The sequence below is a fragment of the Syngnathoides biaculeatus genome, chromosome 2 (assembly GCF_019802595.1).
Source record: "Syngnathoides biaculeatus isolate LvHL_M chromosome 2, ASM1980259v1, whole genome shotgun sequence".
Classification (NCBI taxonomy): domain Eukaryota; kingdom Metazoa; phylum Chordata; class Actinopteri; order Syngnathiformes; family Syngnathidae; genus Syngnathoides; species Syngnathoides biaculeatus.
Genome location: NC_084641.1, coordinates 339,720 through 361,652, shown reverse-complemented (window position 1 = coordinate 361,652; position 21,933 = coordinate 339,720). Strand labels below are relative to the sequence as shown.

Here is a 21,933-nt window from a genome sequence, read left to right as displayed (position 1 = left end):
ATACATTTTCTGGGCTGCTTATCCTCACAAGGGTTAAGGGAGTGCTGGAGCCTAACGCAGCTCAGTACAGTCCATTTGTTGAGTGCAGTTCAGTTGTTTTTGTGGTTTAAGTACAATACACTTGCATACCGCATTTCAATGAACCCTTGGGGCAACTCTGCTACTGTATTTTAATGTTGGCCATGCTGTAAATACTGTCAAACTTCTGAAGTCATCCATGAAAGGAGACTGATTATCTTTGTTTAATAAAAACAAGACATTTGCAAACATTTGCTTTTACTTTGGGCAAACAATTATTAACATATTTGCCTGTTTTCTGACATCTTACAGACCAAACCAAATTGAACGTTATCATGATTCATTTAAGTGTGTGTATTATCTACAATTTAAGTTGTCAATTTAAAATATCATGATGTCATAATATATATTTATTACATTAGTCGATTCATTGAGAAAATAATTGACAGATTAATTGATAAACATAATACAGTTGACCACCGCAATTTTCTTTCTTTTTTTTAAGGAATCGTCACATTAAGGCACAATGAGTGTAAATCAGTTGTTCCAGCACTGAAAGTATCAAAGTATCAAACATGGACCGAAGCTCCTACCTCAAGCAACCCATTAGGAACGTTTTAAAATTTTATTTAAAAAAAATGGGGCTGTGACGATACAGAAAGGAATCAAAATTGTCCGTGCACCTGTGTTGTTTCTAAAATGGCAGAACCCTGAAACACCCCAAAATTATTGCTGTTGTACCCTGGCTGGTACCCAAGAGTGATTCGATGGCCAAAAGACAAAAACATTCTAATGTGCCACTTTATTAGAAAAGTAAAAACTCACTTTAATATTTTATGAAGGTTAATATAAAACATTACAATCTTTTGCATATTTGCACTGCCACATGATCTATTTGTGTGTGTATACATGTATGTATGTATATGTACTGTATATACACACACATACATACATATATACATACATATTACATATACTTGTATATATATATATATATTATTTTCCAACTAAATCCTGTGCTTTGAGAACATACAACATCAGCTACAGCTGCCACAGCAGTATTGGCCCATAACTACATCCAAAGACAATTAACAAACGTCATCTGAATGTGCATGGAAAGCAGGAAACAATTTGCATCCACAAATGACAATATGTCTGTGACAACCACTTGACCCCACGCCAACCCCCCCACGCCCAACAAATATACTGCATACCCTACATTGTGACAACATCAGAACAGCAGCACAGTATTTTACACATTTACATATCCATACTGTATTTGTGCGGCGAACATTTGTCTCAATCGGCGTACGACAATGTTCGACGAAAGAAATCGCATCAGTGCTTAGTTGGAAGAGATAGAAAATGGGGCCCAAAGTGAGAGCCAGTGGGGGAAGGATGAAGAGCGAGTGCCGGCCAGCATTGTCTGAGAGGCTTCTCAGCTGTCTGCCATTTTTCATATCAGACAGTTGTTGCGTTGTTGCGATCAGACCGGACCGAGCTTGAGATTCACACTCTCGGAGTCCCTTGGAAGTGGACGACCAAAGACCTTCCCCAGCACAGCGAGGTGAAGCGGGGGGCAATGTGAGCTCCGTGTCCAGTATCGGAGAGTGAACACAGCTGGGGTTAGGGAGTAAAGGCAGGGGGCAAAAACGTGCTTCCTCCCCTTTAACTGGAAACGTACGCCTCAATGTTGCAGTGTGTACCAACCCATGTGTGTTTGAGTATGTCTGTGTGTGTGTGTGCAGGAGGAGGAGGGTCCGTTGGGTCTGTGTCCATTTTCAGGGATCCACATCCAGCTTCATGCTAGTGCTTCTTCTCCCTCCCCCCACTTCTATCACTCCGAGCTCGCCAGTGCAGAATATAAACACTGAGGCCTAAAATCCTGGTGGCTTCAATCAATCTTTTTCTAATTCCTTCCCTTCTCCCGGACGTAGATTTTTTTTTTGTTTGTTTGTTTGTTTTTTTTTTTTTTTTTTTTTGGGGGGGGGGCAGGGGAATGCTGCTGTGCAATGCATGGCAAAAAGAACAACAGAAGACTAACAAACAAGAGATTAATAAAGTACCACAATAATTGTTTCATCTCCATCTATTAATGCATGCACTTTTTGGATCAAGCAGGATAAATTGCACCAACACAGGCTCATTTAATGGCAGTGGTGTGAGCTATTCATTGTCCAAAAGGAGAGAGAGAAAAAAAATGAACAGTGCAATAAAATACATCGGTGTGTTTGGGTCTTCGTACTTTGACACATAAAACATATGCTACTGACCTATTTAAGATTCGCCTCACAGTGAGATCATTCTGTCACTCTTGCCTTGTAACCACACGCCCTTATGTTAAATTTCTAACCTTTCGCTTTCCCTTCATTCATTTTTTTTGTCAAGTTCCCCAAAGCTACATGAAAAAGACATCGTTTACAATGAAGGATGCGGCGACTGGAGAGCAGGCTGAGAAGAGGGCGAGGGGCAAGCGTCCAAAGGACACTCCTCGTTTGTTTTCTTTGGAGTGTAAGCTTTCTGTTGCTATTCCAAGCAGCAAATGTACGCCTCGAGAACGATCGAAAGTGCGGTTTTGACTCGGAGCCAGAGCGCAAATGACAACATATTAACAGGGACTATATGGGCGGCCAATCCCGGAGCTGCTGAGTGCAATGATCCAACTGTCATGAAATCGCATTTGAATGAAAACTTTCTTCACTTTCCTTATTTTGTGAAGGAAGCATTTTTAGAAGAACTCTGTCTTTTATACTGATACGGAAATGGCCTTCTATTGTGAAATCTGTAATCCGTGTAAGTCTTACTCAACACTCTGGCAACCCCGGACCTGATCACTTTACTCTGTAAAACTCTGCCAAGTATGCATGCATTGAAGTGTGTGTGTGTGAGAATGTGAGAGCGAGCTGGGGGTGGGGTAGGGGGGAGAGTCATCAAGCCTTTGGCAGTGGCATCAGATAGATGTTTGTCAAATCTGAGCGCGAATTGTTACTTGATGTCACAATTACCTTGAGGACGACATTGTTTACCAAACCAAACACATAAGCGTCTCCAAGAGCGATGTGGCAAGCAGGTTTGAAATTTAAAAACAAAGTTTGACTGCTCAGAATTAACAGCAACAACATCTTTCTGAATAGAGGAAATTATATTTGGGGAAGTTGGAATTCTCATTCCAGATATCTGTAATGTAATTGTGCATTCAAAACGACAGATAGTTAATAGTTGGTGAATATCTGCAATTCAATGTTGACAGATGTCCTCAGTGTCATTTCGCCTGGGGGTCAGACAGTGATGATGATGTCACTTTTGCTGTTCATGTGTTTGTCGTTACAAATATGTACAATACCGTCGGTGAATTACGGTTAGCAGCAACTCAAGTCATAATTTCAGTTAGAAAAGTAGTGGAAAAACTATGACAAGTCTTCATAATATTACACAGCTAGACTAGATATGCATTTCACTTTCAAGTATTATCTGTAATTGACTTTTGTCTAGTCAAAAAGAATATTTCAGATATCCATAAATATATTCTTTCAATCCAGAATTAGCATTTCACACACCTGACGTCACCTTTTCCGTTTGTCATAACAAATATCTACAACTGAATTGCAGATATATCTGAATTATGGATATCTGCAACGGAATTGTATACATCTCTGACTCCATTTTGTGATATTGACAATATAATCCCTGCTTTGACAAGTCATGATACCAGTTGAAGATATTGTTAATTCACCTCAATTCAAGATACTGTATGTCCCTTTTTGGATTTCCTGAATCAAATTTTCACTTGTAAATATTAAGTTGTACAGCTCTGCAACCACAGCTCAAATTGTAGATGTTTCAAACTGGAGTTACAGATATCAACAATTCAGTTTGGGACAGCTGGAATTCACTAGTGGATATCTGCAACTCACCAGTAAATCGCCCATACACATGAACGGTAAAAGTGATGTCGTTTGTCCTCGGCGAAATTACGTTTCAGATAGGTGCATTTGTTATCTGACATCTGTTTTGACAAAGAAAAAATGAAATACTAACTATCTGTCATTTTGACAAATCATAATCGAGTAATAGAAAGCCTGAATGAAAATTCAAAGTCTTGAAAATGTAATTACTTGTCAGAATGACATTGGCTGATATGTACAATGTCTATTTTCGATAGTCAAACTTGTGTTTTAAAGGCCATACCCATAAACATGGATGGCAAAGTGGGAAGACGACATTCCAGAAATCTGAAATACCACTTGTGGAAAGGAAGAATATACTTGCGGGTGTCTGAAAAGTACTGTTTAACTGAAAAGTACTGTTTAACGGAGCAAAACTGAACGACAGATTCCTGCAACGCATACCCAGGGTAACATTTGCTGTAAATGGTGGAAGTGCTTGTCATAGAGGGCTGCTTATGATTGATATCTGTTAAAACGTTTTGGGCACATTGATGGCGGTTTGTCAAATGGACAGCCATCGCCATTCCTCACATGCATCTGAGCTTGTGCAGGCCAACAAATGGCTGGCCTTTGTTTGTACAAAATATCGCAAATGTCAGTGCCAAGCAACAGGTCAGTGTGCACAGGGAACCTGTTTCAGATGTTTGCTTAGGTTGAGCTGCGCTCCAAAAATCTCTGTGCCATCCATCTGCTTGTATTACATCAGTGGCCTCAAGTTTAGATGTGTGTGTGTGTGCGTGTGTGCGTTTGCGCATGCGCATGCGCCGTTGCCTCCTTCTCTTAACATAGCCACTATCATTGCTTCTGTGGTTTGCATAAAGCATGCAATAAAGTTTCTATACACATGTTCGGATTCAAATGTGCTCAAATTGTGAGTTACGCCACACCAAATTGTTCATACAAAAATAAAGATATTATGGAAAATGATACCCATAAACATAAGTCAAGTCCCTGTGTATGTTTGAAGATGAATACTCCAGTTGTCTTTATCTTCTTTTCCTTTCTTTTTGATAAAGCATTTTTGGTCCTTTTAGGGTTGAGGCTGGTTCTGAACTACAAACCAATGAAGGGAAGTCTGAACCTGGATTATAACCCTGTTTGTACCTGATGACAACGCACATTTGATCGTCATTTTTGTTTGATTGGAGTAGTCCTAGTACCTACAGTATGTACAGCAAACTTACGGCAAATTAACAGGACAGTCCCTGTCGCGGTCTTGCTGAGCCTGATCCGCGTGTCTGCCAGCTACAGGCCTGTGACATACATCTCCATCCCGTCATTGAATGTGAAGATGGTGGTGGTGCTGGAGCTATTGCCTGCTTTCACATCGCCGATGGTCTCATAGAAGTTCTCTCCCCCGGGCAGACCTCGAACAGGCAGGGGGTTGGAAGCTGAGCCCTGAGGTGCAGCTGGCGGCGCCTGTTGCTTCTTTCTCTTAAGTGTGGCAGTACCACCTGCCGCGCTATTACCGGTGGCGGCCTGTTCACGTTTACGGTGGCTGTCAATGGTGGCGTATGCGGGGTCGGACTCGGCTGCCGGACAAGAGGCCCAGGCCCTGTCTCCCGTCGGCTCGTAGCACGGCTCCTCCTGGGAACGCGCCTGGGCCTGGACCCCTCGGCCCCGGCCCTTTCCTCTCTCGCCACCAAATGAGCGGGGAAGGGTCTTTGCCCCGTTGCTTTCCATGGGAGTCTTTTTCTTCTGAGTTTTGCACACGATGGAATAGGTGTCTGCAATCTGGCAATATAAAAAACGAGTTAAACAAGCGTTCAGAACTCAAGTGTTCATTTTTATTTCCCCTCTTTTGTACAGGTTGTAGGTCACGTTAATAAACAAAGAGTTTTTGAAATTAATGAGCTTGCTATTATTTTTTCAAATCACAAAAACCATGGCATTTGAACAGGGGTGTGTTCACTTTTAATATACACTGTAGGGAGAGCGATTTGCTAATCGCAAATTCACCTAATGTCTTTTTATCCCCCCCACCCTGAGAAATTAAGATCTTTGGATCTGGATTAGAACTAAGTTTAGCCTGGGTTGTCTGTGGAAAATATGCACACTTGGTTGCATCTACATTTGGACTCACAATGCATTTAAAAGACAAAAAATTTGTAAGCCATTTGGGTGATTTAGGACCATAGTTTGTGGTGTACTTATGGTATATTATTATGGGCAATTATAATTATTTTGTTGTTTTTTTAGTAGTGACAGGGTGAATTATCCACTGCCCCCCCCCCCCGCCCCACAAGCCATGAACAGCAGGGGTCAGCAGTTGCTGGATAGGCAGATGGGCATCGGGATGAACACAAAATTGTCCAACAGGCATGTGCACACATATCCACCAGGTGGTGCTCATCCATATGCCCCTTTTGCTGCAGCCCTTGCCCCCCTTTATTCATCAATAGCTTTTCTTAATTACCTTCTTTATACCCCAGAAAATGGATGGATGGTTCTCCAATTTGTTTTTCAGCTTGAGCACCTCCCCCAGGAAATGTCAGTACACGTACCTGATTACCAGGTCTCTCAAGCATTTGGATACAACGTTTGCCACAAAGAATATTTGTGGCCTAATGCATGCTGCGGAAAAAGGTTCAATGTACTTAGATAAAAGAAAACATTCAAGACTGCTAATTTGAGGTGCGCAGACAGCGGTGGGAGCCTGATGTTGTGGGTGTGAAAGCGTCAGTGTTTGCTTGGTGGTGTAACCTGACCTATTTTGACAGGGTAGGATAAGACAGAGTAAACCGTGTTATCGCGCCGTCGAGGTCTAGGCGGAGAGTCAGCGTTAATCTAGCAGTGGATAGACCTGTTAAAGTTTCACAAGTGATTTGGCAACACAACAGTAAGCTATGGTGTGAAAGAGATGGACACCAGCCAACTCTGACAGAAAAAAAAAAAAAAAACCTGCTGAGTGGTGTTCAGTAATGGACTTTGGCCACATTTCATTTGCCTTGAACCAGGCATTGTGATTGTAGGTGTGTGTGAGAGCACATTACACTTGTCTGGTCTTTACATGTGTGCATCTACTGTGAAGCAAGTGAGGGGAAATTTGGACTAAAAGAGCTATGTGTTTTTGCATTTGTGAGTAAAATTTCCATCAGCTGGGTAGCAGGAGAGCAGAGGACTGTGGGACATGTCTGTGTTTAACTTCGATGATCACACCCAAACCAAGAGCTCATCTAAGTGGCCCTGACAATCACTGGCACGCTGTCTTGCGCATACCTGATATGACAGATGGTGGAGAACCAAATTCTCGGGAGAAAAATCCACAAGTATGTTCAAACCCGTTGTGCTTTTACTTGTCCTACCTTACAGTTCACCTATTGCAGATTCAGTGCCTTGCAGATTTTTTAAATATATATTTTAATACATTACAATACATATACATACACTATATGATATTGCAGGATTTTGAGTGGATGCTATATTTTTTTTTGCAGGAAATGAAATACTTTACAACCCAAAATATTTACATTATATTAAAAATAATTAAAATCAAATTTAGTGTACAGGACTATTGTACGATTGTACAGGACTATAATTTCAAATGTGAGAGAGTATAGAACATGTTTGTAAGAGTATGATAGAGGTTAAAGGAGTGAGTCTGGGAAGGTTCGTACAACTTTAAAATATTTTCTGTACCGATTTGTCCTCACTGGAGTCCCGGGCATGCTGGAGCCTATTCCAGCTATCTTGTGAAGGGTGAGGAACAACCTGAATTGGTCACCAGCCAATTGCAGAGCACATACAAATAAACAACCATTCAAAGCTGCTGGCAATTTAGTCTTCAATCAACCTACCAACCAACATTTGCTTTGCTTTTGCATGCATGAGTTTGGGATGTGGGAGTACCTGGAGAAAGCCCATGCAGCTTTATAATATTTATCATTATTTTTAAAAATTTGCGGCGTCTCTACTTTCAGGACTTCACCTACTGCGGGGCTGGTCTGGAACCTAACTCCTGCGATAAATGAGAAATTACTGTACTGTTATGGTGCAATAGTGCCTTGAGACGCAAGTTAAACCTGTTCCGTGACCGCCCTCAGAACTCAAAATGCTCTTGACTCAAATAATTTTTTATATACATTTATTATTCATTTACATTTATTTTAAATAATGTGCTTGCTTTTATGTACCTGACTGGCTCTAAGTTACCCGTTAGCTTGAAGAAACAGCTGCTAGTGAACGCTATCCCCGCGAGGACGTCAGGACTTTCGGTTAAAATCAACGCTGCACTGTACGTCGTTCATCAGGCAAACGAATTACTCATTGTAGGAGTACATCGCGTCTTAAAGGATCTCAAATTGCTTTTTAGTTTCTTAGTAAACCAGTTCACATAAGCCCCTCCTCTGCCTGCACGGCGCTGCTTGACACTGGCTGCTCATTGGTCATTTGCTCATGTGAGTGACATCGCTTGCAAGTCACAAATCAGTACGACCCCAGCCTGGACGCTGGGTGCTCAATGGTCATTCGCCGATTATTCAGAAGCGAGTGACTGAACGCACAGTTCCTTTTCCGCTCCCAGCCGATTTGCTCGTCTCACGGCGCCGGATGGTGGCCAAGCAAAAAGAACGAATCATTACATAAACTGATTTTATTTAGTTCGTTCACTAAAAAGATTTAAACGAATCGTTCGCGAACGAAACAACACTATCTTGTATCACTACTGTGAGAGAGTCAGTAAGATGCTTGAATATTAGTTTATTTTTTAGGCTAAAGACTATATTGCTGGTGTTGGGAAGAAATCTCCTATGTCCAAATTTGGTCAATTTCGTTCCCCCCCCCCTCCTACCCCCCACAGACAAATCGATACTACTGGAAAGTCCCCACGACTATGTAATTTTTTCACATAATTGATCAATTGAATGTGTTGAAAATGGCTTGCCTAAAAAGAGATGGTGTTGAAGACACGAGGTTCCCTCCAATGTCAGCGATTATGCCTGCGAGTATTGTTCTATTATATGTCTAGTTGTGTTTCTCTACCATTTGTGTTCAAATATTGTTTGCTTACAGGGTTCTAAAACACTGACTATCAATACCAACTGTTAGCTGGTCAATGGCATTTTCTATTATATTTTAGCATGAAGTTAGCAAACTGTCCTTAAGGCAATTTTGATTTGGATACACGCCGTGTAATTGTTGTTGTTTATTTAGCAAAGCAAAGCAAAGCCAATTTATTAGTATCACACATTTCATACAACTCAATGGGCTTTACATGATTAAAAGCATTTAAATACAAATAAATAAAATATTTAAAATGAGGAAAAAAGTTAGTTTGACAGTAAACTTCACATGGGAGTGGCATGAAACAGTTTGAAGCCTTTAAAAAAAAAAGAAGTTGCCAAATTACAGTTTATTGTGAAAGGAGTCGAATTAAGTTCATGCCACGATACAGTGCTCAGATCTTCCAGTTGCTGCCAAAAAAAAAAAATCTATCTCTTAAAACTCAATACACCATCAATTTTATATTCAAATGTATCATCTTTCCCCTGTGCTCTCTGAAACTGGACATGCACCCTGCCCCCCCCGCCACAAATCTCTTTTGTGACCTTTTTGAATAAACATAGACCAAAGTGTATGCTTGAAGTGTTTACACAAAGCCCACTGTGCAAGATTGAGCAAATGCATGTGCTGTTTGTGCACACGGGAGTTTGCAACATCGAGCAGCAGAGGAAGGAAGTCACAAGACGGTGGGGATTTCAGAACTGGGCTGCAGCTGTTGAGGAAGCCTGCACATTGTATGTTGTCTTTTCCCCTCCCCTTTGCCTTTGCTCTTTTCTGTTATGTCTCTCTGGCAAAAGACTCAAATTATACGGGCAGCTACAAACTGCAAACTGGGGAGCGTAGCAATGAACAAGTCAGAGGAGGAAATAAAAACAGACAAGAAAATTGAGATAGCGGAACATGCAGTCAAGGCCAGAGGCTCTATAAGCAACGTTTGATTAGCGTGATCTGTTTGTAGAACCTTTATACAACTCAGAAACAGCTCTAACTGTTGATGAACAAGTTTTCGAGAGAAAAACGCCTGAGGCCAATTGTATTTGTCTAAACACACAATAACAGACATTTGCTAATCAGGATAGGACTCCTCCAGAAACACCATTTTTGACAGCTCCCCAACTGCTAGTAGCTCTTAGCGTGAAGGGAAAAAGAAAAAGCGGCTTGAGAGTGGATTAATGGGGGAGGAGCTGCTGCATGTGGAAGCAGATGTGGTCGGATATGTAACGTTGAGACACGATTGGATGGGGCAGACTTCCTGTTCTCGCCACCAGACATCTCCTCCATATATAATTATGAAGAATGGCAACCCAGTCCCCAGCCGGGGCTCATCTCATTCAGCTTTGGAAGGACTGGTGTTTTATATAAAAGAAAACAGACAGAACAAAGAATCTCCCTAGATGAGAAGCGGAGATTAGGTATTGGCAGCAAGTGATCCTTATGTTGGGAGATAGATATTCTGGGGGGAGGGGGGGAGGGGTGCTCGGGGGATTGCGGCCAGGATTCAGGCAGGGGGGTGGGGTCTGTGCCATGCATGTAACCTAACCTCTGGCTGCAAGCAGAGTATTAGAGGCAGGTCACAGGGTAGTGCTGTGATGACGCCATGCCCAATCAAAGGGGCACCCCATCTATAAACACGGCAGCGACAAATATGAGATCTGTGTGTCTGTTGCTATTCCTTGCGCTCCTCTGTATGACTGGCCCTTGCTCTCATACCAAAATGCCATCAAAGATACACTACCTCCTTCGCAGTTGGGGGCATTGGGTGCCCCTGTCCATTCTCTACGCGGTGTGGAGGTGGGTGCAAAGTGATGATATCATCCTCCTCTGGGGGCTTCCAGATGTACTGCTCACCATTGCCCATGAACACGGGCTCCTGGGAGACAAAAGTCAAATGATGAGCTCAAGCAAGCTTTGCCATTATGATCTGGATATAAATCAAAAACAACATGAAAAGTACAGCATTTTTTTTATCTTATAAAATCATACCAAAAATTGTATAGTATATTGGTAATACTGTATACAACTCTGGGGTGGGGGTTGAGGAGTGGGATGGGGGGATGAAGAGACCAATGCAAATTAAGTAGTTTCATAGACATTCCCATTTTTAGATATATTTGTGAGTAAATTGATTATTAAACATTTGTATTTTGTCTAAAAACTACTGTATGAAATTTATCTTCCGCCGATTGTCAGAAAAAGTATATTCCTCTACAATTTGCCAGTTCAGTTGACTTAAGACTGTAGAGAGCCCGTTTTTTGAGCTGAACATATTAAAAGTTGATTTTACTACTCTTCACTGCTTTAAATCCGCTTCAGATAAAACTTGTCGACACATGTTCAGAAAGAAACTTGTCCGTGAGCTTTATACAAATCAGGATGTATAAAATTTCCTACATTAGCATACAGAGAGAGAGGAACCACTGAGGTAAAATGTGGTTAAAGCTAGCAGAAAATAATTGTATAGACTATTATGTGTACAGTACTTTCCAAAAATACATTTTGTACACACGTACCTTGGATTATTTTTCACCCCCCCCAAAAAAATAAAATAAAACTCCAAAACTTTTACATTTTACGTATTGTACGTCTAACTTCATGACCATTCTACAACTACAGCCATTTAGGAGCAATTGGAAACCAATTACAAAGTGTGTGACTAGCGAGCAGAATCAAAACTGTAACTACTAATCTACTCCTCCAGTCTCTGCGAGCATAGCCAGAATAAAAATTGCCTCAAGATGCAAGCATTATTTATTGGGCAGCTTGTTACCTGTTTGCCATTTCTAGACAGACTGTTGATAGACTTGATGGGAAAACGCACACACACGCACACACAGAAACGGAGGCAGGCGGCCAACTTCTTACATAATGTATCTTTCCACTCTTCACAAGCCACAGTAATATGGCGCTTTGCAGCGCAAAGCAACAAAGCCGAGACCCCACATCTGCACACTAACACGGAGTTAATCACAAATACAGAAATGGACAAGCTCCCAAATCCTGATTTAACACGTACATCAGAAGGACAAAACACTAGCTGGGAATGTCTAGTTGTGTTTGTCTACCATTTGTGTTCAAATATTGTATTGATGGCCATCAGATGATTGCTCTTCTCAGAAATGCCCTCAAACTAAGCCTGTGGCCTTTGCCAATATGAAATCCATTTCTTGCAAAGAACAAAGTGTCAAGAAACAGTTAGAAATGGGAATGCTTTTACATCTGATGAACGTTTCAATTGTTCAATTATCCCTGTGACCGAAGAACAGTGGTTTGGCCAATAAACAGGTGGGTTTTTTTTTGTTTTCAGAACTGCAATAAACTAAGGCCATGACTGTCACCAATCAAAGGTTCACATTGGATAGTTATAAATGGTATGAAACAAAATAATGAAGGGCAATCTAGTTTGCTTTTAACCTTAGTGGAATGTTTTTGTGATAAATTCAGTAAGTATAAAAATGTCTAAAAAAAAACTAAGCAAAAAAAAAAAAAAAAAAAATCCCATACGGTTAGTTTGTGGACATTGCCCTCTAGCGGTCATAAGCAGCTATTCACTGACTTTTTAAAGGTTGGTTGCTGCTCAGTTATTATGTTAAAAAAAAAAAAAAATCAACTCCCTTCTATGTTACCTTTGGGAAAGAGTGCAGGTGAAACGGCTCCAGGGGTTTTCGTGGAAACTCCTGACTGCGATGGAGTTGCGGAGGAGCAGCTGAGGGCGAGTCGCTCACGCTCGATTGGTCCGACTGGCTGTCGGCGCCGTTATTTTCCTTCCTGTTTGCCTTGTCAACCTTGAGGTCACCAGTGAAGACATACATCATGGACAAAGCTCAAGAAAAACAGTACAAAATATAAATATGCATGTATTTTGGGACATCTCATGTGGGCCAGAGGAGTATTTTCAAGACTTTAACAACTTTGTGGTCTTTCTTCTTATTCCAATATTTGACGAGAACAAAAAACGAAAAAGGTTTTAAGTTACAGTAGATATTTGACATATTTTAAAATAGTTGCCTTTGACATTGAGCGGCTCCTTTTAGATCAAGTCACACCACAATCCCCCCTTTCAGAAACACTGACAAGTGTACACAAACTTCCCCAAAAAACTGCCCTACAACATACACTTGACAAGTTTGCAAATAAAGTAGACAAAGCAAACAAACAAACAAGTACCATTGAGAGTTTCACCTTTCTGAACTTGCGAATTGAAGCGTACTCTGCTGCAGTAGGTTCTTGGATGGCCAGGGAGGTGACTGAGGACAGGGGTGACCTGAAAACCCCGCTTGCCCCGTTACTTTTCCCTGCCATTGTGCCGTTAATGTTGCCATTCCCTCTGCCACCCTTTGAACAAAAGACAAAAAGACGCATGTGCAAAGTGAACATACCTGCGGATGTGTTCCAGGAAAATCTGTGATAAAGCAAAACAATGAAGTAAACATAGGAGGGGCAAAATTGGCAGTGGATTCCATGTATGTGGATGGTGAAGTAAAAAAAAAAAAGTCTTGGAAAGTTTGATGAATGTGCATCACTCTGCATAAGATACTTCTAATGGCTGCTTTTGCTTTCATTGATTAAAAAAAAAATATTTCATGCACAGAGCTATAAATGTGTGCCTACATTTCCATTGCCATTGCGGACTCCGTTGGCCTGAGCAGGTGGGCTTTGGGTGGCCCTGACTGAAGTTGGAGTGTTCGTTGATGTCGGCGGAGGGGCTGCGGGTGCTTTGGGGCCAGCGTCCCCTACCCGGACACTGACGTTCTCATACAGGCTGTCGTCCAAGCCGTGCGTCGGGGTGGGGTTATTTCGCAGCCCCACTTCGGTGTAAGTGTGGTCTCTGGCTTCTCCTCCTCCCCCATCTCCTCCCGTGTCCCCTTCCCCTCCTTGGCAGGATCCTTGGGGGCCGGCGGGGATCTGTGGAAGCTGGCGCCCCTGGGAAGGCCTCAGGTCGGTCTGGGAGCGCGGACTGTGGAGGAGCAGGAGGTCCATGCTGGCTGGGCGGCTCTTACTCACTGCTGTGCGAGAGAAGTGGGGTGCGGGAGAAAGCAGAAGAGTGGAATGATAAAACAGTAAACAGTTTGCCATGCAGTCATCCCTCTGCCTTGCTACATTATCTGCATAGTGGATTGTCACACTGATCGTACGTCACTTACAGTTTCCGTTGCAGGGAAAGCGATTGATCTCATGCAGCCTGGTGTCCGATTTGCTCATGGAATTCAGTTTCGGGTGGCGAAGGGTACCCTGCTGTTGAAGACAGAAGGAGAACATTCATACTAACGTTTTTTTCTTTTTTTAAAAAAATGCGAATTATTCAGGGGTAAAACGAGCAGAAGTGAAAGCATGTCTGACCATATTTACAGATGTCCCTTTCTCTCCGGCTGAAGGGTGCTTGCTCTTGCTTTTTCTGATAAAGATCAAAGTTAGGGAGGTCAAAGGAAGCCGCTGGACAGAGTTTACATAAAAACACTCTCAGCAGAGCCAGTAGATAATATCAGCATCCATGTCTAGTTAGCAGTAAACTCCTTGGTTGATAAGAGGCCAGTCAAACAGTAAGTGGGACAACGGTAATTTCCTGTTGTGTGCTCTATTGTCTTTTTCACAATGCAACCTTTTAAACCCACCAATTATCATGCAAGCTCCTTCATGCTAATTCGCTTTCGTATTGTACTTTGTGTTTTTTTTTTTATTTTTTTTGCTTGCACACCAACTTGTTCTAAAATTGGGTAACAGTGATTGTGAATCTTCGGAGGTGGCGGTAACTAAAGGTAACCGTTGACATGGAGCGAAGCAAGCGATGAGATGAAGCCAGAGAACAACAAAGTGCTGTAGTGCAGGTGTGAATGTTAAATCCCTCCCCCTCATCGTGCCTCGCTCACATGCCAGCGAGTCTAAGAACAGCTATTTTCCCCAAACGAGTACGACACAATATGGATATGGATAATTCTATTGCATGACGTCTGCCAGTCTTCTCATCGAGCTGAAACGCTTGAGAATCACTGACCTATACAGTATATACAATTGAACTTCTAAAGCATCTATTCAATCTGCAAAACTGTATTCCTTTTGTCACAACAGTCTATTCTCTTCATTCCTTCATGTTTCTGTTACCTGCATTTATTCCAGTAAATGCATCGGGAAGTTGGATTTAACCAATCAAAATTTCTCTTTGCGCTACCATGCCAATCTAATCTTACCCAGAACTTGATAATTGCAAGTACAGGCTGGTGTAACTTAAACAAGTGTTTCCCAACCTGTATTGCGTCCAGTTCACTCATTTTACTCCAGAAAAAATGTCACAAAAAGTTTGAATTCTGAAATAAAGTCTTAATTTACACACAAATTGACTCCAAATCAGATTTCAAATTTATCTTCCAGGGGCCCTCAATATCGTCAGGATTTTGGTCAGGACAGAACTTCTTACATTCAACTCTGACTAAATTTCAATCCAAGTTCAACTGTCAACTTGATGCAAGATGGAGAGGAAGTAACAACATGAAATAATGATAATGCTAATTGTTATTATTATAATTACAATGCCACACTGTAGTTACAGTCTCCCTCAGAGGGCCATACTGCCTGTGAAACCATTCAAATGTTTAATTGCCTCATACTGTTGCATTTACACACCAAATTAATGGTTAACCTATTCTGAAATCAGAAGTCAATGAGAATAAGATGCTCACTTACTATAAAAAAAAAGTTGCAATATTTGCAAAAACTAAAGCTCACAAAATTTTAAACATTGTTTATCAAATATGATAATTTTGGTACAGATTTGATCAAGAATCAAAGTCAATACAAGTGTTTTTCTCTAAAAAAGACGCAGCGAGCCAGCCAGAACCGGCGTCCGGGTCTCAATTTGGACATGCATGTGATGAAGGATGGAGTTGAGCGTCACATGAGCGAGCGTCAGATGACCTTTGGCAGCCCACGCAGACCAGGACGATGAGGATGGTGACCACGAAGGCCGACGCCGCCGCAATGGCGCCCAGGAGCAGCAGGTTCTTGTAGGGAGGGTCCTCGAGGTTTGTCCCTTCGCTGTCAGCCATGACAGATGTTCCCTCTCTCGCCCACTCACTTCCACTCTCAGCTCAAACTCCGCCACACAAACTCTCTGCTCAGGAGAACCTGCAGAGACACGGGAAGGAAGAAAGATGCAGCAAATGAAAGAAATGAGAGACATGAAAGAAATGAGAGATAAGATCGAGAAACGTTTTATGTGCTCGGTCTGCCTCTGGCTTTCTGTCACTGTCTCTTTCTGACATTTTCAGTTGCTATTTTTGACTCTCGCAGAGAATAATTCACAGGAAAAAGAGCACCTCACGAGGCAGCCAGGATGTGCCCGCTGAAAAAAAAAAGGTTTAACCAACAACTCTTTTTTCCTGTTGTTAAAAAAAGATCAAATGATGTAATGTTCATTTGAGTCATCAGAGATTCTTCGTGTTAGTTTAACAGTAATAACTGAGCTCCCCAGAGTCCAGAGTCTCAACAATGTTAAAACAAGACCCACCACTCCCTGAAGATTTAAAAATAGAAATATGACACTGTACGTATCGATGTTTCTTTTACTCCATTAGTAATACTCAAATACAGACGATACAGGGATTTCAAAAATCTAATTAATTATTACTTAACCAGAATAGAAAGCAGTTGAGGCCAAATCTGCCAAGGCCGAGCAAACTGTCTTTAGAACCGGACGAAACTGTAAACCAGGAATGTCGAATGTTAAATAAGTGGATGTCTTTGAGCAAAATTTGCTAGAATAAAAGTTAAATAGTACTTCAGGAAACCAGCAATATGTTTACTGTAAATTCAAGAGTTAGCAATTTTATTGCATAAAGAGTACAATAATCTCTCGCTATATTTTGCTATGTTCACCTATTGCTGATTCATTGCATCACAGATTTAAAAAAATATTAATCTGTATGTCTGCTAATTCACTATTTCAAAAGATTTTTGTAATATATACTTTTTAATTGTAATGGTAAAATAATCATTTTCTACCCCAAACCGTAATAATATATTAACAAAAAAAAACAAAAAAACACACGTTACAACTGTCAGTCAACGGGAGAGGAAGACGCTAGCTGGCGATACGACTAACTCGCAGAAAAGATGCAATTTCTCGAAATATTGATGTGGGAGGAAACAGAAATACCCAGAGAGAAACCACGCAGGCATGGAGAAAACATGCAAACTCCATGCAGGCCCCCAGGTTGTGGTGTGGTGCAGGTTGTTGCAAACTTTGAACCGTAACATGCTCGTCTCTGGGACAGAGAGCCAGTCTCCTTCGTGAGTAATGTGATCCTGGAAATTTCCATTGTGTTTATACTTCCGTAAAATTGTTTGAACAGATGAACGTGGCACCCTCAAGCATCTGGAAATTTCACCCAAGGATGAGCCAGACTTGTGGAGCTTCATGATTCTTTCTCTGTTTTCCTGCCTGATTTCTTTAAATTTTCCCACGATTTCACACAAGAAAGCAGAGTGTTTGAGGTGTTGCCTTAAATACATACAATAAACTCATATTTTCTCAGTTACCGAGTCAGAAGCTTACAAAACCATGACCTCATAAACTGGGCTTCCCCGTGTTCTTTAGTTACATAGTACTTTTTGTGTATGTAAAATTTTGACTTTGAAGAAAATAATATACAATTCTCTACAAAAATAATTTTCATTAATTCATTGTCTGAGGCACTTATCTTCACAATGGTCGCTGGAGTGCCTATCCCGACTATCTCTGAGCAGGAGGCAGGGCACACCCTGAACTGGTTGCCAGCCAATCGCAGGGCACATAGAGACAAACAGCCACACTCACAATCACACCTAGGGGCAATTTAGAGTCTCCAATTAATGCATATTTTTGGAATGTGGGAGGAAACCAGGGTGCCCGGAGAAAACACACGCAGGCACGGGGAGAACATGCAAACTCCACGCAGGAGGGGCCAGGGTCGAACTCGGGTCCCCAGAACTGTGACGCCAATGCTTTAGCAGCTGAGTCACCGGTGCTGCCTATATACAGAACCTTGTGAAAGTATTCGGCCCCCTAGAACTTTTCAACCTTTTTACACATTTCAGACTTCAAACATAAAAATATTAATTTTTTTTTTTTTTGGTTAAGAATCAACAACAAGTGGGACACAATTGTGTGTGGATATTTTAAAATTTTTTTAACAAATAAAAACCTGAAAAGTGGGGCCTGCAATATTATTCAGCCCCCTTGCATTAATTGCAGCAATTACAACTGCATGTCGCTCGGGGTACGTCTCAATCAGTTTTGCACATCGAGAGACTGAAATTCTTCACCAATTCTTCCTTGCAAAACAGCTTGAAATCATGAGGTTGGACGGCGAGTGTTTGGGAAGACCAGTCTTCAGCTCTGCCCACAGATTGTCAATTGGATTCAGGTCTGGACTTTGACTTGGCCATTCTAACACCTGGATACATTTATTTGTGAACCATTCCATTGTAGATTTGCCTTTATGTTTTGGATCATTGTCCTGTTGGAAGATAAATCTCCGTCCCAGTCTCAGGTCTTTTGCAGACTCCAACAGGTTTTCTTCGAGAATGGTCCTGCATTTGGCTCCATTCATCTTCCCATCAATTTGAACCATCTTCCCTGTCCCTGCTGAAGAAAAGCAGGCCCAAACCATGAGGTTGCCACCACCATGTTTGACAGTGGGGATGGTGTGTTCAGGGTGATGACCTGTGTTGCTTTTACGCCAAACGTATCGTTTTGCATTGCGGCCAAAAAGTTCAATTTTGGTTTCATCTGACCAGAGCACCTTCTTCCACATGTTTGGTGTGTCTCTCAGGTGGCTTGTGGCAAGCTTTAAACAAGAGTTTTTAATGGATATCTTTGATAAATGGCTCTCTTTTTTGCCACTCTTCCATAAAGGTCAGATTTGTGCAGTGTACGACTGATCGTTGTCCTATGGACAGACTCTCCCACCTCAGCTGTAGATCTCTGCAGTTCACCCAAAGTGATCATGGGCCTCTTGGCTGCATCTCTGAGCAGTCTTCTGCTTGTTCGAGGTGAATGTTTAGAGGGATGGCCGGGTCTTGGTAGATTTGCAGTGGTCTGATACACCTTTCATTTCAATATGTTTGCTTATTGAGTGCTCCTTGAGATGTTTGAAGCTTGGGAAATCTTTTTGTATCCAAATCGGGCTTTAAACTTTTCCACAAAAGTATCTCGGAACTGGCTGATATGTTCATTGGACTTCATGATGCTCTCTGTACTTTAAACAGAACCCTGAGACTATCAGAGAGGAGGTGCATTTATATGGTGACTTGATTACACACTGGTCGATTCTATTTATCATCATCAGTCAAACATTGGATCATCCAGACATCCTCACTGAACTTCTGGAGTGAGTTTGCTGCACTGAAAGTAAAGGGACCTAATAATATTGCACACCCCACTTTTCAGGTTTTTGTTTGTTTAAAAAGTATAAAATATCCAATAAATTTAGTTCCACTTCATGATTTTGTCCCACTTGTTGTTGATTCTTCAGAAAAATTTAACATTTTATATCGTTATGTTTGAAGCCTGAAATGTGGCGAAAGATTGAAGAGTCCAAGGGGGCTGAATACTTTCACAAGACACTGTGTGTGTGCGTGTGTGTGTGTATGTAGGATGGCTAGGATAAATTTTCTGTGTATTCACTTATATTTCTGTATCCACTGCACATTCCTTTATGAACACATACAAAAGCAGGAATGTGCAGGTTTTGGTGGAGCATAGTCAACAAAACACGAGAATAAATGCTATGGGGTTAAAGCTGTGTGGAATGATTCTTGGCTTTCTGTTTCTTGGCGATAAAACTACATCTCCACTCGAGCCCCCCACCCCACTACCCCTCCCCGTGTGTTCCATTTTTCAACATTTTCTCTCCTCCTTCCTCTGGATCTCCTCTATCCTCCCCTTTCTCCTCTCTTTCAGTGTGCCTGCCTGACCCTGCAGAAATGTGAGGCGATGCACAGCGAATGAATTAACAGCGCTGAGGCCTCAGACAGCCCTTCATGGATCAGACGGGCAAGCAGGCAAGCAGGCAGGCAGGTAGAGAGAGAACAGAGGTGGAGAGTTTGTGAATGGCAGTGAGGGAAGTGATGAGACACGGGAACAAATGAGCAGGATGAAAGGGCTGACAGGTGGAAGAAGGAGAGGTCCAAGGCGAACTCGTGAAGACAGGGCGCGAAATGGGGCTTACATAAAACGCTGAGGAAAGAACCAGGAGGGTTGTTGAGGATGACGATAGCTGAGGAGGGAAGACACACACCAAAGCGATGAGATAAAGATGAAAACACTGAGAGGAAGAGTAGGGAAGCCTTTGAGAATATGCGACGAGCGCAGGGAGGGGATGGGAGGGAAGAAGGGGGGAAAAAAGGATGCGGTAATGAGAAGGAGGTCACCAGTGGTCCGTCTCTGCCCGCATTTTGTCAGCGGCCTTTCAAATATTCCAAAGAAAAAATATATACAAGGCATGTGGAGTGGAACGCGGGATCGCAGGACACATCCAACGGCACACTCGACCATATGTGAAGCTGACAAGTGGTGAGACGAACCCGGAGGAGGAGAGGCGGTATCTACATAACGCCGCTGCAGCACTCTGCCGCTGAAGGTGCAACAACTCATTCCTGTTTCTGTTTTCATTTACGGCAGCACATGAGAGAAGTGATGGCGGCGCTCATATTGGTATCATGACGATGGCGTATATATTGAAGATAACAATGGTGATGATGAAGGTAACGATGTCAAATTATGGGACACAAAGGCGTGTCGACGGGTGAGATGCAAGGCAAAGAATTTAGAGAGCATTTTTTTTTAAGAACATATTTGTTTTCTTTCATGTCCTGTGTCCCTGAGTCTCTTGCTCACATCTTGTCTTGCTTTATTAAGGTGTTCTCATCCCTATTCCAAGCATCTACCAATCAGCTCCCTCCACTCAACCCGTGTCTTGTCCTGGTGTTCCTCATTGTCTCATCAGTTAGCTTGTATTTAGTTCCCTGGTTAGGTCTGTTTACTGATGTTGCTGTCACATATCCGTACATTAGTCTTTCCTTCTCACTTTGATTCTTGATTTTCCGGGACCTGGTGAATCGAACATATAAATTTTTCCTTGATACTTGTCATTTTATTTTTCGAAGGAAAGACTTTTTCAAGACACCTCAACTCCCTCCCTGCCTCACTTCCTTGTGCATAACCACACCACCCATGGCATCCACAAAAATATTACCTGTGAGTACAAGTACAGTGCAAATTCTGAGTGGAGAGATTAAAGTACCCAAGCACACACATACACACACACACACATACACACACACGGCACGGGATTGCATCACGTGCTACATTACAGCGTGGAAATCCAATAATATTTGAACTACACATTATGCATATCTCTCGGGCACAGCTGGCCTCAGTCAGGCTGTGACCCTCTTTTTAGTCAAGGATAGAACCCTAAAAATGTTTATTCACACTTGAGACGTGCTTTATTTCTTTAAAGTCTGAACATGAGCATTTTTTTGAAAATTAATTTTCAGCTTTTTTTTGGTTAATCTTTAAAATGGGTCATTAACAACCACAAATTCATGTGCTTTGACAGCAGCCTTACCGTATATTTGAATAAAAATAGTATCTGCAAGTCTGGAAGGAGTCCTGTGTTTTTCAATTACTGAATAGAATCCATAGCAATGAGCAGCTTTAGGAGCCAAATAGCCCAAAAGTAAATTAAGTCTGTAAAAGAAAAAAAAAATGAAAAAGTAGAGAACAAGAAGTTAAGTCATGATTGTGAGATAGGAAATCATAGTAATGAGATCTATGTCATTATAAAGAGATACTTAATCATATTTCCGAGATACCATCTCATGATATTGAGTTATCACAAGGGGCAAATGCCTTTTTTCATTCCTTTTTTTTTCTGTGGAAAGCGATCAAAATTTGTACAAATTCTAAATGACTGACAATAAATTGTTTTTA

The 21,933-nt window shown here is 41.7% G+C and overlaps 1 protein-coding gene across 5 annotated transcripts in view; it reads right to left on the bottom strand.

Annotated features, from left to right (window-relative positions):
- Positions 1 to 5,193: 5,193 nt before the first annotated feature.
- The window catches only part of LOC133496161 (uncharacterized), a 45,250-nt gene continuing 28,510 nt past the window's right edge, over positions 5,194 to 21,933 (bottom strand). For 3 of the 5 annotated variants that reach the window (XM_061811380.1, XM_061811371.1, XM_061811393.1), the window contains 8 exons: positions 15,873 to 16,082; positions 14,304 to 14,358; positions 14,108 to 14,198; positions 13,575 to 13,969; positions 13,146 to 13,298; positions 12,590 to 12,748; positions 10,702 to 10,836; positions 5,194 to 5,699 (listed from right to left, as the gene is read on the bottom strand). In XM_061811380.1, coding sequence (XP_061667364.1) covers positions 5,211 to 5,699; positions 10,702 to 10,836; positions 12,590 to 12,748; positions 13,146 to 13,298; positions 13,575 to 13,969; positions 14,108 to 14,198; positions 14,304 to 14,358; positions 15,873 to 16,003 — 1,608 coding nt within the window. In that variant the 5' untranslated portion in view covers positions 16,004 to 16,082 and the 3' untranslated portion in view covers positions 5,194 to 5,210. The remainder of the gene's footprint in view (positions 5,700 to 10,701; positions 10,837 to 12,589; positions 12,749 to 13,145; positions 13,299 to 13,574; positions 13,970 to 14,107; positions 14,199 to 14,303; positions 14,359 to 15,872; positions 16,083 to 21,933) is intronic. The other 2 variants (XM_061811411.1, XM_061811402.1) reach the window with 2 other exon arrangements.